The sequence below is a fragment of the Nannospalax galili genome, unplaced genomic scaffold, assembly GCF_000622305.1.
Source record: "Nannospalax galili isolate Female #2095 unplaced genomic scaffold, S.galili_v1.0 scaffold976, whole genome shotgun sequence".
Lineage (NCBI taxonomy): Eukaryota > Metazoa > Chordata > Mammalia > Rodentia > Spalacidae > Nannospalax > Nannospalax galili.
The window spans coordinates 305,801-324,469 of NW_008339381.1; the positions used below are offsets into that span (position 1 = coordinate 305,801).

At 39.9% G+C, this 18,669-nt stretch overlaps 1 protein-coding gene across 1 annotated transcript in view; it reads right to left on the bottom strand.

The window, feature by feature from the left end:
* Positions 1–8,677: 8,677 nt before the first annotated feature.
* Itga8 (integrin subunit alpha 8) overlaps positions 8,678–18,669 on the bottom strand; it is a 215,974-nt gene continuing 205,982 nt past the window's right edge. The window contains exons 29-30 of the mRNA XM_008833886.3: positions 12,952–13,074; positions 8,678–11,361 (exon numbers count right to left, since the gene is read on the bottom strand). Of these exons, the coding sequence (XP_008832108.1) occupies positions 11,275–11,361; positions 12,952–13,074 (210 nt within the window). The 3' untranslated portion in view covers positions 8,678–11,274. The remainder of the gene's footprint in view (positions 11,362–12,951; positions 13,075–18,669) is intronic.

Genomic DNA, 18,669 nt, shown 5'->3' on the forward strand with positions numbered 1-18,669 from the left:
AAATATGTTGGCTCCCCACTGCTCAGATCCCATCAGCCAGAGCATCTCACACACAGAAGCAAGAGTCAAGGAAGGACACAATTGTGGCTTTTGATGGGAGGAACAGCAACCCGCACAGATACAGAGAACAGGACAGAACTGCAGCCATTCATCACTGAGGGCATCAAATTCCCTTGAAATAAGCTCACTGAAAGGCACTGCAGGGAAGAAGTTAAGAAATGTCACACTAATATGACTCCCATTGTTCAGGGAGGAATGCTTATGAGGTGAAGCACGTTAGAAGGATGTGTCATCTTGCTTTCTTCCCTATAGAAGCTTGCCTTTTGCTAATCTCCACGCTGCAAGCCTCAGCTGCATCAAGAACACTGCTCCCTCTCACCAGACCTCTCTGCAGGGCCCATTTCTCTTGAGTACAGTGCATTTCTCACTGCCCATAGGTAAGGGGAATGTTCTTAGGATGCTTTATGGTATGCTTGACTCACTGTGCGCATCTCCACTGAGGTTGCTCCATTACTGTGTATATCACTTACTTTTCTTACTGCTCTTCTGACAGGAAGCAGCTTAAGGGAGGAAGGGTTTATTTTAGCTTACAGTCTGCGAGGGTGAAGTCCATCATGGTGGGGAAGGTATGGTGACAGGAACAGGAGGATGTCTGGTCACACTGCACCCACAGTTAGGAAGCAGAAGATGAAATGAAATGGGGGTGGGCTATACAGCCTCAAGGCCTACCATCTGTGACCCACTTTCTCCCCTGAGGCTCCACCACCTTCCTAAAACAATGCCACTAGCTGGGGACCAAGTGTTCAAGCCAGTGAAGGGGGTGTGCATTCACATTGAAACTACAGCAGTGCATATTACAGACTCTCCTCTAGACACACATATTTTCTTTCTCACTGTTTCCTAAATGCACACCCATACACAGACACACACTCCTCACACCTGTATCCTCCCAACCCCTAAAGATAAACCTTAATTTATGAAGACAGTGTTCCAAAAATTTAAAGAGAAAAACATATTTTCCAATGTGCAGTGGTGTTAGCCTCAAGATGGTTTCACATTAGGTCACCAGGCAACACGTCATGACTTTTCTTGACCTAGAGTTGGAGCCAGAAATGACACCTCCCTTTCTCTGTTCTGTATGGGTGTGAGTTAGGAGCATTTCACTCTTTCGGTTATTCATATAACATTTTAGTTTAAATGTATGGCATTTCAACATCAAATCACATGAACTGCTTCTGTACAAAGATAGATGTTGACACATTAGTAGAACCTCTTAGGTTGAGGATTAAATTGGAATTCTATTTCTCAGTGTTAATCTTTCATTATTTCTGGCTTCCAGAAGATGAAAATGAAATATTAGATTCATCTTCCAGGCAATGACATTATTAGGCAGATAGCAATTATTTGAGGCCATGATAGCACACTTATGTGAAGTCACAGTTTTATTTTAGAAATAGAAAATGTCTAGATTTTTTTTGATTTGATGAACTTAATTTATCATACCATCTAGTCTTCTACAAGTGGCTTTTTGCTATAAGGAAAGTAATATAAAATATACAGTTCTCAAACCTTCATATCCCTGTGGCATTGTTGGTTATCACCAATAACCCAAATGTCCAAACTTTTTAGATGTCAAAAGAAGGTGAGACTGTTTAATCTAATCATGTGCATGAATATAAGTGGTATTCTGAGTCAAATATGACAAAAGTTCCATGGTTCTAATTCATGATAGTCTTAGTTTGTTTCTCCATTGCTGTGACAAAACACTCTGACCAATACCAACTTGGGGAGGAAAGGCTTTATTCAGCTTACATCTCCCAGGTCACAGTTCATCAGGGAGCCCAAGGTAGGAACTCAGGGCAGGAACCTAGAGGCTGGAGCTGGAGCACAGGCTATGGAGGAATGCTGCTGACTGGCTTGCTCCCCTGGGCCCTGCTCAGTCTGCTTTCTTATGCAGCACAGGTCCACCTTCCCAGGGGTGGCACCACCCACAGTGGGCTGGGCCCTCCCACATCACTCAACAATCAAGATGGTGCCCCATGGACATGGCCACAGGCCAGTCCAATAGAGGAAATTCCCCAGTTGAGGTTCCCTCAACCCAGGTGTGTCAAGTTGACACTAAGGCTGTCCAGCACAATGATGCTCTGTTATTGAAGGAAGGACATGGTTTTGTATTTTATACCTAGAAACCCTCCACAGTCTTTAATCTGCATCATGATATCTTAGAACTTAAAAGATTATTGAGATCAAGGAAAACCATTCTAATGCCCTTGTTTTGATGCTTCTCTGTTTTTGACACAGAATACAGTGGGAACACTCAGTATTTGTTTCCAACATCATTGTCTGATCTGTGACTCTGAAATTAGGCAGATCTGGACTTGAATATCTATGATACCACTTACTATGGTGTAAACTGGCAAAATACCAACTGTTCCTAGGCCTCTGTTCATCTGAAAATAAGGACAAGTATTATATGTACAGAGATTCTCTCCTTAACAGCCTTGAGTCAGGCACTTCTGAGCTCTGTGCTTAACAAAAGCTGAACTTGGACTTCTCTCTGTCCATGAAGCTTCTAGTTTTAGCAAGAATCCTATTAAATCAGTTTAGAAAGATTCCCTTTTCTGCATATCTGATCAAACTCCTCATGCCCCACCATCCCCCTTATCCCTATGTTTATTTGCAGTAATTTCCCATCCACTGACCCCTACCCTGCTCTTTGGTTATAAATTCCTTTTCCCTGTGTTTGAAGTTGAGCCCAATCTCTCTCCCTTAGAGCACCCCAACCCCCAACCACAGTGCTTCCTATATCTATCGTAATAGTCTTGAGTCCTCTGTCTTGTCTTTTAAAAGAGATCAGTATAATTTTTTCCTCTGACACTATCTACCTCGGTGGTTACAGTGAGAATGAGAGCTGGAATGCACAGAGAGCACTTAGCAGAGGGTCTGGTGTGGTGTGTGTGAGCTGCATTTCCATTTTTATTGTCATCGTTATTGCTTTTATGATTCTGTTCTCGTCTCCTTTGTACCTTTCCCTTCCTCTTCCTCAGTACAGTCTTTTACATGCTTGCGGTCAATGTTTTCCCAGGGCACTGGGTTAAACATTGTGTCCCTCAACTCTTCTTCATATGATGCATCAGTGCAGCTTGTCTTCCTGTTGCTTCACTCTCAGTAAGACATTGTCAGGAGCAGATGCTGAGGGCTCCTGTGCTCACATGAACTCCTGCACTTACATGTAGGCTGAGCACCTACTGGCCAGAAGAGGTTCTATGCTCTCTAGCTGTCTACTTCATGCAAACTTATGGGATAGAAGGTGGTGGAAAAAGCAAGAAGGTGCAGGGGAAGCAAGAGAAAAATGTGAGGCCTAACTCTTCCCATTACCCAGTCTGTAAGATCAGACTGACGTCCACAGACAGGCATCTCTCCTTCCCATCTGTGGCCTGCCTTTGTCAGGCAAGCCCCCTCCTACCACAGGTGTGCCACATACCACATGTACCCAGAGAATGCTAGTCATCTTTAATTTATGGTCTTGTTTCTGTCATCTATTATGATAGCTGTTTTTCTCAGCTCTGGGTCATTGCAGATTTAAACCGTACTTTCTCACTATCATTGAACAGTGGGTAAAGGGGCCGAACCTCCAGCTCAACCTTGACTTTCCACTAATGCAGGGGTCAGCACTCTTCAGTGAGGAATCTACTCACTTATATCACTATCTATATGAGGAAATTTTCCATCACCATAATACAATACTTGAGATAATAAACTTTAAAAGAAAAGATCTGTTTAGCCCACAGTTTTGAGGTTTGAGTCCACGGTTAAATGGTTCCATCACTGTGACCCTCTGGTGAGTGTGCTTGATGACAAAGTAAAGGAACAAAACCACATCCATTGTAAGTTGAGAAACAACAGAAAGAGGGGGCCAGAGTTTCATAGCCTCCTTCCAGGGCATGCCACATGACCGGAAGATCTCCTCACCTTGGTCTCATTCCTAAAGGCTCCACCACCTTTCTTTAGTGCCTTGAGGACTGCACCTTTCACACCTGAAATAGTCAAACACCAAGCTACAGTGATCACAGTGTTTATAAATACCCACATTGTCAGTGAGAAGATGATTATTTTGAGGGTGAAGAAAACAGACTGAGAACGTGGGTGATGGTGGTACGGAATTGCATGGCACAGTGGGACAGAAGGGTAAATTATTTGAAAAACACAGTTTTTAACCTACTGTGTAGTTGGAGCTAAAAATAAAGGGAAAATAAGTATTTATAAATCTGTTGTACAATTGACAAGCCTAGCATATTGCTTGGATTAGTAGAAATCAAATGACTATCGTAAACTTATTCTCTTTAAAGCCTTCAGTTTATCCTAAATTAGAATTTACTTTGTCAAACCGTCTTGTGGAATAGATGCTTCTGAAGGGGGATGTTGTGAGTTGAATTTCCCTATCAAAAAAAAAAATAGGGATAAGTAAAGTCTTAATACTCAGAATCCCAGAATGTGATCTAATTTGGAAAGATCATCTTTGCAGAGCTAATTAAGTCAAAACGATGGCAGTGAGGTGGATCCCGATTCAGTGTAGCTTGTACTCTTCTACACAGGAAACAGACATGGCGCACACAGAAGGAAGAGCCTACAAGGGCATGCAGCAAGCACACCATCTGAAGAGGTAATGACGAAATACCCACGATGACCAGAAACTGGGAGGGTGGCGTGGAAACAGGTGCTTCTGTGGCATGACGGAGCAGGGCCTTGCCACCACCTTGATCTTGAACTTCTGACCTTTTCAACTTTGGAACAATAAACTCCTGTTGTTTTAAGCAGTCCAATCTATTATAACCTTAGGAAATTAAAACCGAGGACAATACTACGTTTTCGAAAATGAAAACCCTTAGAGAAACAACTATTTAAATCTGCATGTACCCTACAGTCCACTAAGGGAATAACAGTTGTGAAAGCTAAAACTTCAAAACCAGGGAAGTCCATGATTAAAAAAGCCCACCTCGCAGCACAATTTGCTGATGACACGGTTGTTTCTGCAGCACCGTGTGCAATCAAAATAAGCAACATCACAGATAGCAAGAACATTCCTACTGTGTCATATCATGGTGCCACTGCACATTAAAGCCAAGTATCAGACTACATTTCCATATGGATTTTGGCCAACAATCATAAATAACAGATAACTTTCTCATAAACAATTCCAAAAGCAGTGTGTCAGACGGATGATATTTTGGAGGTGGGGTGGGCAAAGTTTAAAATGGCAAGAGTTGCACCTATGCAGACACACCACTCCGAAGCCACCATTGACTTAAACATCACTGGGGGAGTTACACTTTACTCAGATTCCAAAGGAGTCTAAAGTCTAACATTTCAGTGCTTTAAACTTCTCATGCAGAAGAAATCAACATTTTAATACAATTAGAATTCTGTAGGAGAAAAATCTGTATTTGGGGAAAATAACATCAGACCTTGGGAGGCACTATGTTAGTATTCATGGATATCAAGGAAAGGTTTTTCAGGCATTGGCTCTTCCTGAAGAGGTTGCCTGTGGGTGTGATACAAATTTCGCAGAGCAAATGGGGGAGTATATGAGAGAATTGCACCTTGTCATAAAATTCTGCAAGGAGTGATCCCTATTTTATTTTACCAATATAGGAACCCAAATCTCAACTCCAATGTTGAGAAGGTGTTGGCATAGTCAGGTTGCTAACACACAAAATGTCTGGAAGTGGCCAAGATATCAATAATAATTATCAGTCTCCATCTTCTGTGTATAACTGTAAAGTGTTTTTACTGCAAACAAAGACCTGGTAAGAGTCCTTCCTCCACCTCACTGTGAGTATGTATAGGCTTTAATCAGGTGGGTCTGGGCCAGGGCATCTAATACAGTCTGTGTGTATCAGGCAAGTCTAGCACCACACAGGCTAGTTTGTGTTGGGCTGGTGCTTCTTGACCTTTGACACCAATATTACTGAATCTTAGATTTAGTTTTGCTTGTTTTCTTCTAAGATATACAAGCACCTCTGGTTGACCATATGCAGTTAGATATGTTTAGGCTTTGAAGAAGTATGAGTTGCAAATAGTATAAAGGGAAAGACTCACCCTACTGCTTGCTCTAAGCTACAGGCACAGTACTTATGTGTAAGTCCTTCTTATTTAGACTCCTGTGCTCCACTTGGTAAGTGGCAAGTATTTAAGTATCTTATATGGTATGACCAAAAATTGATGTGTGTTGAGTGTGTGATTAAATATTAGAACCTAAAATTAGGTGTATACATTAAATTTTTTTTAGTGAATTACAAATCAAAATCAGGTAAAATTTGAAAATAATTATTGAAATATTCAAACAGTGCTAATAGAAGTAAAGAAAGTGGTATGTTTAGGAACTGGAGAGATGGCTCAGCAGTTAAGAATATTTACTGGCTGCTTCTGCAGAGGATCTGGGTTTGGTTCCCAGCATTTACATGACAGCTAACAACAGTCTGTAGCTCCAGTTCCAGGGGGAATTCAACACCACACCCTCTTCTTATCTCCGTGGGCATTGCATGACATGAGTATACTTACATACGTACAGGCAATGCACCCATACACATAAAATAAAAATAATAACGTATTTTAAAAAGAAAAATTTATTTTTAGGTTGATAAACATTCACTTAATTCTCTTGAAAGTAAAATATTAGCAATAGCTACAAACATCTTCATTTACTCTGAGAAAGCAATCTCACTCTTTCAAAGTTCAGTTAGTAAAAAAAGCACAGTGAAAACTCATGTATTCAGTTTGATGCCATTCTTACTATATGTGACTGTGAACAATGATTTCCAAAAAAGTTAAGTAAGTGATATTTCACTAATTGAATAGAACATCGGGTATGTGTTATACAGGTTGAATAGCCCTTACAAGAAATGCATATTTGCATATATATGATGAGAATATTAGTTACTTTCTTCATTGCTGTGATTAAATACCTGACGGGAAGCATGAAGGATGAGAGTTTTATTTTGGATCGTGATCTGAGAGGGTCCAGTCCATCAGGATGGGGAAGGCATGGTGGAGTTCATGGTGGCTGAGCGTGTGTCTGAAAATTTTCATACTTCAAAGAATCAGAAAGCAGAGAATGGACAGGAAATGAGACCTGGCTATAAAACCTCAAGGCCCATTGCCTCCTTCCCCCAGTGACCCACTTCCTCCAGAGAACATTTGCCTCCTAAAGGTTTCTCCCCAAACAGTGCCACTGGATGGGGCCAACGTGTTCAAACACCTGAGCCTATCTGGGATATTTCTTATTCAAAGTACAATGAGAGAATTGGGAATTGAACCCATGTCCAGACACAATATTCATTTATATTACAGATATACCTTATACATAGAATCTGAAATGCTTCTATAAAATGTTGCTAGTGTGCCTGTTTTTTTTTTTTTTTTTTTGTGTGTGTGTATACATGTATGTGGGTACCCATAGAGGCCAGAGGAAGGAGTCAGATCCCCTGGGGCTCTAGTTGCAGGCAATTATTGTGAGCTGCCTGATGTGGATGCTGGGAACCAAACTTTAGCTCTCTGCAAGAGCAACAAATACTCTTAACCACTGAGCCGTTTCTCCAGACTAACTGCTTGTGTTTTAAATGGGGCCCATTACGTGAGATCAAGTATGGAATTTTCCACTTGTGGAATCATGTTGACATTAAAAACTTTCAGAGTTTGGAGCTTGAATTTCAAATTTTTGTATTGAGGTAATCAATCCCTAATACAATAATATTGTACGATATTATAATTGATCCATAGACACACATTTGTGTATAATATGATGCTTAATAGTGTAAGTGAATTACAAAAGTATATGCTCACTGTAACTACTATGGAAATACATTCATTACCTTATTCATGAAATTTTTGAGCATCCCCTATACATATTAGTTGTTGTCTCTGGATATTGGAAACATACAACTGAAAGGATAGTTACTTTTCTCATTGAGACACAGTCAAGTTGAAAACTAGTCATAAGTACAGGTGGAAAATGAATGGAATGCAGGGCAGAGGACAGGAAGCTTGAAGCTGGTCAAAGATACAAGGGGAAACTTGGTGAAGGAGTAAAGATACTCAGTCAAATAAAAAAATGTGAGTATATCACATACGAGGGAAGGGTGAAAATAGTAAGAATTGTGTAAACATTTTAATCTCTGTTCAGACATCACCTCATGCCAGAAATGTACCCATCTAAACTGTACAATTCAATAGTTGTTAGTATACTCATAAGTGAGCAGTCATCACTGTACTGTAAGTGTACAACATTTTTATTATTCCTAGGATAACTTCTTCCAGTGTCACACGTTCTTATAATAAAGGAATCAAGGTATAAAGATAAAAAATCTTTGATTTCAGGACTGGAGAGATGGCTCAGTGGTTAAGAGCACTGGTTGCTCTTGCAGAAGACCTGGGTTTGATTCCCAGCACCTACATGGTGGCTAGCACTGTCCGTTAACTCCAGTTCCAGGGGATTCAGCATCCTCTTCTGACCTCCACAGGCACTGCACAACATGGGTGCACCTACATCCATGCAGACAATGTACTCATACACATAAAAATTAAGAAATAAAATAATGAAGATAAAACCTTTGATTTCTATTATGGGAAAGCTTCATGTTGTGTGTGAAACAAACCATAAGCATGCTTTTGTGTCTTTAATTTTCAATTTTATTGGTGACTAGGTAAATAGGTACATGAAAATCTTCACAGATCTCATATATTTAAATAAAACAAGAGTTCCAAGATTGGGGTTTCAGTGATGACTAGTACATTATTTCTTCACTCTATTAAAATCTCCAAGTTTATAAAAAAGATCTGCTCATTTTCTCATGCCTTAAAAACTAGCTGCAAGAACTAGTGAAAGGAATTTATTGAAGAGAAATACAGATAGGCTCCTAGTGGAGCCCAGAGCATTTTGAGTTGTGAAAGAAGTCAGCAATGTTGTGAGCATTATATACTCAGGGTTCTCCCTCCAGGGCTTCCACATTCTAAGAGGTGACGGTCACTGTGCATGGGTGTGATGGTCTCTGCAATGCCCACAGGTAGCAAGCAGTGCCTTAAAGAGACCTCTGCAGCACAGGAAGCCATGGTTTGCCTTTGACTTCCTCATACCCTGTTCTGTCTGGGTTCCATCTTCCTCCTGGCATCTCTGGTTTCTTCTATATGGCTGTCTGGACTAGCTCCTATACTTAAATTGAAGAGTTCTGAGTTCCTTCAAAACCAGGGGTACATGCCGAGGAGCTAATTTCTGTTGGTCACAGTGCATCAGGCATCACAAGAATTAGGGTACTTTATGGTCTAGAGAGAGAGCTGTTTGTTGTCCCTCAAATCTTATCATGCAGATAGTCCTCAACCTATAAAATTGGTTCTACCTAAAAGACCAACACCAAATGAAACCCCCTTCCCCACCATGAAGTTGGTGTGGGACATTCACAACTCTTTGAGGCAAATGCAGTGGTCCTCAGGCATCAGCCACACAGACTGGGAGCTCAACTTGAGTGCCTGACAGACAGGAAGCAGCTACCAAGATAGATTTAATTGACAAGGCTTTTCAGTTACTTTCCAATGAACTGCTGCAACTCCAGCCAAAGGGCTTCGCTCCAGGTTAAGGCACCACATAAAGTTTACTGTCTGTAAGTTTGACTCATCTTTCAAATAAAGTGTTATTGCTGAAAGTGAGACACAGATTATTTTCCAACTGTTTTGTAAACTTAAGGATTTTGGTCAGCTTGTAGTATCAGACTTAATATTCGGGATATTAATTAAAAAATAGCTAATGCCAGTGTAAACATGCCTTGGATACATAGTCTATAAAAATATTGCACATAAAAATTTGTTCAGCGTTCTCCATAGCAAGTTTTCATTTTTATAAAAAGGCTATAAAATCGTATGGACCATCTTATAATAAATTGACTGGTCAATTTTACTTCAAAATGATAATATTACATTTGATTATAGATTAGTTACAAGAATTTTAAGCAACTATCTTTTGGATGGTTAATGAAAGATAATGGAAAATAGCTTAATTAAAGATCATTTTCCAAAATAATATACTATAAAAGATTAACAGTAAAAATGAGTACTAAAGTTAGAATAGGCATCCTTAGACAAAGCCCTTGGAATTAATTTTTCTAGGTTTGTCTCACACCTGTATAACTTCATAGATCTCCATCTTATTTAAGTTCAGCCATTTTCTTTTTATACAAGAATAAGGTATTACAGGGACAAAAGGTATTTAAATTCCAAACTAAATATTGGTGTTGGTTACTATAGCTATTAAAATTAATTTGCTCATATTATTAAATTGCTTTTTTATATGGACTCTAAAAATTGTGTCAATACTTTCGAACACCATACAGGGTAGTAAGTACCTTGAAATTAATGTTTTAAATAAATCAGTGGAAAGATTATTTTTACATGTGTAAAAGGAAACATAAGTAACATTTAATAAAGCTAAATTCAGCTGATGTGAGTTCCTGGAGAGTGTGAATAAAAATAACTCCAGGTAGAAGGCAGCAAGGTTTCAAGCAAAATTGATCTCTAATACCAATTTGTGTTTCCTTGACGCTGTCTAAAATATGAAGAAGCTCAATTAAATGAACTATCTGCACAAAGTGGTTACTGTAAGAGGAAATAAACTGAGTGATTTTGAAAACTAACTAACCAAATGTTAATTTCCAAATCCTCTAGACAACCATATTCTTCACCTAGAGAAATGGAAAATAAATAAATAAGTGTTATCCTCACTTAGCAAAATGATCTTTGTTGTCTCACAAGTACTTCCACAGTACCAACAACACACTGTGTGTCTCCCTGAGCCATCACATCCTTAGAAACATTTCTCTTCCGTAGGGAGGTGTCAAATATTCCACTGGGTTACAGTAGTTCAGTCCTAGTCACCCTCTCATTTCTGCAGTAATTCCTCTTTGCAGTTCAAGTTGGGTTGACTTAGACAGCAGCCCAAGTTCCTGCAGCCATTCCAAAATGTCTGCCAAATATGGAATGACAAAAGCAAACCTCCCAGGACTGCTGATTGTTTCTACAGTGTTGGCAGTTTCTTTTCCCACAGGGTACTCTGCACTCCGTGGCAACTTCCACAATGTGTGAAGAAGATGAGGTGATCAATTAGGTGTCCTTCCATTCCCCAGGCCAGCGGCAGGTATGGACACTATTATCATCTAGACCTTATGTCCTTTCTTTCCTTCTTTTTCTGAACAGGACCAGTGTTTGAATTTGGGGATGCATGTTTCTGGGTCACGCTTCTGGGGTCTTGCCACTGGTCAGTTGTTCCCTGTCTGTCATTTCATCCTGAGGAGGTCTTGCTCTATCAAAGAATCCACACTAGGGAAAAGAAAAATGGGTTATAAATCAAATCATCTGGAGGGAATTTATGGAATACCTTATTTAGAGAGTTTGCATCTATACATTATTTTTAAGGAACTTGGACTATGAATGCTATCTGCCCAATTCTCCAAATGAAGAGGGAAAATGGAGCTTTGGTTACCTGTAGAAAGGACTCCATTGCTCAGAGCAATGTGGGCAAGAGCATTTGTGCCCTCCTGCTGTGTAATTGGAAGCCACTCACAGACGTTGGATATATTCCTGGGATTACAACTATGTTCCCCAAGTAGCCTCTTTCTGATTTTCTGCATGTTTTCTTCGTGTTACATGTCTGGTCAGCATTAACTGTTGACCAGAAAAGAAATATTGCACTGTAGAGGACTCGGGATACATTATAGGAAGAAGTGGGATCTCTGCCTGTTCCTCCTCACTTGGTAGGACATAGAGCATTTAGAAGATCCAATCTGTCACTTATTTCAATGACAGGACCGACCAGGCATGCAAGGACAACTTTGCGACTTTTAACAGGTTAACCAGGACTATGGTAAAGATGATTCCAGAATCTTTTCCCCCTCAAATTACAAATTAGTAGTTAGCCATGAAAGATACCATGAAATTGTATCTTTTCATGGAGCCCTAGAACTTCAATTCTCATTTATTGTTTCTCATTTGGGAAGCACAACATATGTTCTTTGCAGGACTAGTAGAATGTTCTGTCAATTAGCACATAGAATTCTATTCAGTTACCGTAAATAGAATAATGCAAAAGTCACCTCTAAATGTGTGCCATAGACTCTGTGGGCTCAGGATGGCACGAACCAGATGTTGTTGATTAGAAAAACTATTCAGGGTCAAGGTTTTCTAAGTCTACAGTATGGTCGAGCACGCTGCCTGTTCCTTCATAATGAAAATACACCGTGGTTTGGGGGATCCATGCAATAGTGGTTAACTAAGATGTGACTGGGCTAGTTACTCATATAGTCATGTCATTGTGACATTCTGTCTCTTTTAGAATAGAAGGCTGTATACAAATTTGCAGATATACAAGTCATTGAGCCAGAAATCTGTTGTTATTTAGACTTTTAGGACAAATCTCAGTAGAATACACCAGAGAACAAATTAAGCTTTCCCAATAAAGACAGATTGGTTGGCAAAAGTAAATAATAAGTCCACACGTCTTATAACATGCATAGCCTATTTGGCCTAATTAACAGTTGAAATAAAAGGAATTTAGAATTGACCTGTATCTTAATATATTTATTTGTCTCAAAATGAGGGCTGGGAATGTAGCTCAGTAGAGAAGGACTTACCTAGCATGTACAAAGCTTTGGGTTCAATCCCTAGCACTCAAAGTGAACCCCCCCAGAAAAAAACCTCACTGTGAAAACAATTTACCCATTATCTTCTTAAACATTAGCTACACAAATATATTAAATTCCAAAGCAAAATGATCTTCTTCTGTCCTTCACACCTATCAAAAATCTGTAACTGTGATTCTAGCATCATCCTTTACAATCCCTAACAATATACTTTCAATCCCCCTCACTTGCTTCTGAAATCCAAAAGGAAATGCAAAGGAAATCAACTTACCTTCCAAAGAGCCAAAGTTAGGATGGCCAGCACCAGCAACCCAAGCAGTATCGCTAGGATTATGACCCACAAGGGAATTGAGAAAGAAACATTAGGGATGGCCCAAATAACTGAAGTCTTAATCTGAAATGAAAGTAAAACAAATGAAACTAACTTGAAACTATTTAGTGAAACAGAGCAGCGGTTGCCAGTTTACTACTGGCTCTTCCTGAAAAGATTCACATAATGGCTAAGATGATTCCAGGGGAGAATATGAAGTTACAGCACTTGAACACGGACTCTTTAAAACAAGCTCACACCCAGGTCTAGCAGATTGGGTGGAACTAGAAGAACAGACACTTGATGGACAAGTAGGCTCAAATAAATGTCAAATCTATGTATACACCTCTTCATGTAACTCAGCTAACCTTATTGAGAAGTGAATCTGGGACTACCCATGAAATATTAGATGTGTAAGAAGGTTATACATCATCTAATCTTATCCTCTAACTTTACAGATGATGAACTTGTCAGGAGGAGAAAATGATGCATACCATTAGTTAATGTCAATGCTAGGTCTCTATCTGTAGACTTTGTGCTTTAGTAATGAAAGGCAACTGAGAACTTGGTGGAAGGCGAAGACTCACAACTAAGGTTGTTCTCTGACCTCCACATGTATGTGGTGGCGTATACATGCCTGTACACACACACGCACGCACACACACACACACACACACACACACACACACACACACACCTCTTGTCTCATCATCTATGAGTACACTCATAGTTTACCAGAGCCAGTACATTCCATTGCAAAGCTGCAATAATCCCCAATAAATATCATTATCATTTGGAGAATATCTCTGTTATTTAAGTTGGCACTAGTGGGCAAAGTGATGTGTTGTCATCCAGATGTGTTGGGTCTGCCTTCAGTCCTAAATCCAATTTTCAGACACAGAACTGGAGTAAGTGCCTGGAGAGCAGAGCCTATGTCACTCCTCACTGTTGGAAAGAATCCTGGACGAAAACGAGACCTTCCCAGTGGGACTATATGCTCAGTACCTATGAACACTGCTGCCTCCCCATGTCGGTGGAAGGACCCCTGCTGACCCTGTCCTGGGAGCCTGTGCAAGGACGCCACAGATGCCCATGTAGATGTAAGGAGAGAACCAACCAAGCAACTGAAACATTTTGTCAGAGGAAGGAAACACTATTGTTAGATCCAAACATTATCTACCAAGATTGATAGATCTGAGTTTAACAGAGTAGTAAACATTGCCTCCTTTAAACTGTGTGCTGTCATTGAAACATGACTGACTCTAGACTACAGTCCTACTATGCCCCCATACACACATCAGAAGAGGTGAAATCATGACTACAGCTGGTGGCTGTGAACTGGCCTGGCAGGCAATGACTGGATATTTTCATCACTGAAAGCTAGTGCTGGAGTCTAACCACATGCCCTTCTCTTTCTCTGCCTTCTTACCTAGATTTGGGGACCCTACTAATGCTCTGCTCTGCCGAGCATAAGAAGAATCTCTGCTCTGCTCAGATAAGTGTGAAGTGTTAGTAAAAACAGAAGTGGGTTCAGTGGTGGCAACATGCCAATAACCTAGCACTTGAGACATCAAGGCTAGAGGATCATGAGTTTGAAACCAGTCTGAAGTACATAGTGAGACCATGTCTCAAAATACAAAACAACAGGGAAGGAGGGAAGGAAGGAAGGAAGGGAGGGAAGGAGGGAGGGAGGGAGGGAGGGACGGAGGGACGGAGGGACTGAGGGACGGAGGGACGGAGGGACGGAGAGAGGAAAGTACATGATTTCACTGGAGTCAGCAATGATCATCAACTTAGAGGCCAGTTACAGTGACCCAGGAGAGAGCTATTTAGAATCATGAAAACATTCTGGAGTTTCTCATTAAAACGTTTCTTCCCTAAGTTTGAAGTCCACAGAAGAATCAGGGTAGTTTTTGCCATGCTTTGTGCCTGTGTTGGAGCTTGCCAGCATTTGCTAGGTGGTGATGGGACAAGCCACGGATGCTTCAAGATCTTTACTCTCCTATTTTAACAAATTTATGCTGTTGGCCACTTTTTATTAGTTCATGCTAAACTTAGGAAACAATCTTAGTTTTGTAAGTTAAAAAATCCTAATGGAGTTGAAACCAGGGGTATGAATTCCTCAAATCATTAGTTTAATACAAAGAAAACAGAATGAGTGGATTATGGGTCCTCTGTCAGGTGTCTTCCCAACCTGGCCATTGCAAGTCTTGATGGACTGTCTCAAAAACTGGTCTATCTGTCGAAACATGGAATCAACACACGTGCTTAACAGGGTCCTCTGAAGCAGGGGACAACTTTACAGGGACGGCTACAGAACCTTCTCTTCATTTATATTTGCTTCCAGAGAGTCTGACGGCTGTGCCTTAAAATGGCCTAGACGAAGACGATCACTGTGTAGCAATCCAAGACTCTGAAATTCTCTTTTAGTTCCAAAATTCTGAATTTCTCATTATCAAAACAGTTGCCTGTCTGATTCCAGTAACATTAGATTCATTTAAAAATACCGCTTCCAACCTCTGGTACTCTGAAGTGTTAGGATTATGTGTGTCATGTATATTTCTTGCATGTCGTCTCCTGCAATTCACCAAGGGAAAGAGGTGCAGTCATGAAAGATAACACAGTACTTCTCTGTATCTGCTTTCCTTGCCTTAGGATGTCCACGTGCGACAGAGGCCTCTCAGTCTAAAATGGGTGTAACTGTGGAGACCTTCCTTCACCCTGGAGTCTCCCTAAACTTATCCGGGCTTTTTGCTGCATATTTTAAAAGTTAAGACACTAAACAAAGTTAACGGAACTACAGAAAACCAACAGTGACCCAGAACATTGTTCAGGACCTGCAGTGTCTGAACACAATACACCATTGGAAGAGTCCCATGTATGCTTTGGAAAGAGAGGTCCTTTCTGAAAGCGAGTGACTGGGGAGTCAGATGACCAATGAGGATCACCAGCAAAGCACAGATCTTCCTGAAACTCACTGCTCTGTATGGACAAACAAGAGGCTTAAACTGCATGTGGCTTATAAGGGAAAGATTTAACTGGTCACTCTGATAGGATCTAAGTGTATTCAAATGTGTGTTGGTGCTATGTGGAATTACAGGCTAATTTTGGAGAAACTTGAATACAAAAATGCGTTGGCAGATGCAAAAACTTCAGCATTTCTAATATTTTTGAAGATTTTATTTATTATTTTTTACTTTATGTGTATGAGTGTATTACCTGCATGTATGTAAGTGTACCTGTGTTGTGCAATGCCTGCAGAGGTCAGAAGAGGGTGTCAGATCCCCTGGAACTGGAGTTAAGACAGTTGTGAGCCTCCATGTGGGTGCTGGGAATCGAACCTGGGTTCTCTGTAAGAGCAGCCAGTGCTGAGCCGTCTCTCCAGACCCATTTCCAATATTTATATTCATCTTATAGCTCATTTTGATAAGCTCACAAGAAGCTTAGTCTGAAGTATGAGATGGATTATAACTAATGAAAGAATAAACCATAGAATTTCAAGTTTCTTACAACTAAATGTGAATTTATGTTAAGAAACTTTCGTTCACTTTAAATAATATTGCACATCCCATGTTCTCTGAGGCTCTGCAGGGGTCATCAGTTGTAGCCTTGCTCTTGTTCAGTTACCCAGTACACATACAAGGCGCATTTGTGAGAGGTGAGAGGGGCTGGAGAGATGGCTCAGCGGTTAAGAACACTGGCTGTTCTTTCAGAAGACCTGGGTTCGAATCCCAGCACCAACATGGCATCTAACAACTGTCCTAACTCTAGTTCCAGAGGATCTGACAGCCTCTTCTGTCCTCTGTGAGCATTGCACAACATGGGTGCACTTACCTACGTGCAGGCAATACACACGTACACATAAAATAAAAATAATAAATAAAATATTTTTAAAAGTAGAATTCTTGAATGTAACAACTACATGTCTCACAGCTTTTTCCATATTTTTTAATGTGTGCTTAGCTGGTCCCCTTTTTAGGATTATTTTGTTCTAAATGGCACTGTAGGTAGAGTGTCTTTATTTAAAACATTCTCCTGACCCACTGCAGTGTGTTTACATAAGATTTTGTGATTATATAAATACAAATGTCAACATTAATTACAGTTGCGATATACGGGGGGAGTTTCCTTCTACTTTGGTGGTTTTTCATCAAAATATATCACAAGTGATGATGATAAAATGTAGTTATATTAAAGTTTATTTATGGTCTTTCAACATAATAAAGAACAACAAGATTTACAATATGATGAGGGTAAAACTAAATGTTCCCTACTTAGGATCACTTTGAAAAAAATCCAATTGCTTATAATTTATGGATTCTACTTCCTAAAATCATAGATAATGATAATAAGTCAGTTAAGTTTTTATGCTATTTCTTTAAATAGCTACAAGTTCCTGATAGACAAAAATGCATGAAAACATTGTTGATTAGTTGGCATGCAACTGGATTTTTCCCCTAAATTTTAAGCTCTCTAGTTACTCAATATTAACTTTAAGGAATTGAAGTATCCATTCACATGCTTGTGGTCTGAAAGTAAACCTTTAAAATTTCAAAATTTTTATTTTATTTTTTTGTCTTTTTGAGACAGGGTCTCCCTGTAGTCCCAGCTGGCCTGGAACTCACTTTGTAGACCAGGGTGGCCTCGAACTCACAGAGATCTGCCTGCCTCTGCCTCTTGAGTGCTGGGATTACAGGTGTGTGCCACTACACCCAGCTAAAGTTTAAAATTTTTTACGTGTGTGTGTGTGTGTGTGTGTGTGTATGTATAGGAGTGTGTGTGTGTGTATGTAGGTGTGTGTAGGTGTGTGTGTAGGTGTATAGGTATGCCTAGTGGAGGTCAGAGGACAACTCTAAGGAGTCAGTTCTCTCCCACGACCTTGTAGGATTCAGTGATTGAACTCGGATCATCAGACCTGCACACAAGTGCTTCTACCCACTGAGCCATCTTGTGGGCCCTGAACATAAACTCTTAGTGCTATGTGTGTTCTGTATTCTGCTACAAGGAAGATGACTCTTATAATGAAGAGTTCGGGTGTGTTATTTGATCTCACCACTGTGTTATATGGACCTAATGCAAGGCATGTAGACCTTGGATTCCTGAAATGTGAGGCTGGAGAACAGAACTCCTAGTTTGGTTTCATTTTTATTCATTAAAATGTAAACTTAAGTATCTGAAGCTGTATAAATATTTCTTCCATTAAGAGTAGTTTGTTAGTTTTGGAGACAATAAAAAGAATGTAAAATACATTTAATTTTTAGTATCATTTATACATTGAAATTATAATGGACTTATATTAATAGATAATAGTTGATACTTGGGGTTTTGCAGAATATTAAAATTAATGTCTTCTACTCACCTTTTTAAGAAATATTTTATTTATTATTTTCATTTCATGTGTATGTGTGTATTGCCTGCATGTAGGTAAGTGCGCCCATGTCATGCAATGCCTGCAGAGGGCAGAAGAGGCTGTCGAATCCCCTGGAACTGGAGTTAGGACAGTTGTTAGCTTCCATGTGGGTGCTGGGATTCGAACCCGGGTCTTCTGCAAGAACAACCAGTGTTCTTAACTGCTGAGCTATCTCTCTAGCCCCCAAGAATTCTATTTCTAAATGCCAAAATTGTGTGAAAAATTCTGAAAATAACATGTATTTGCAGTTTACATAAGAGATTTGAAAT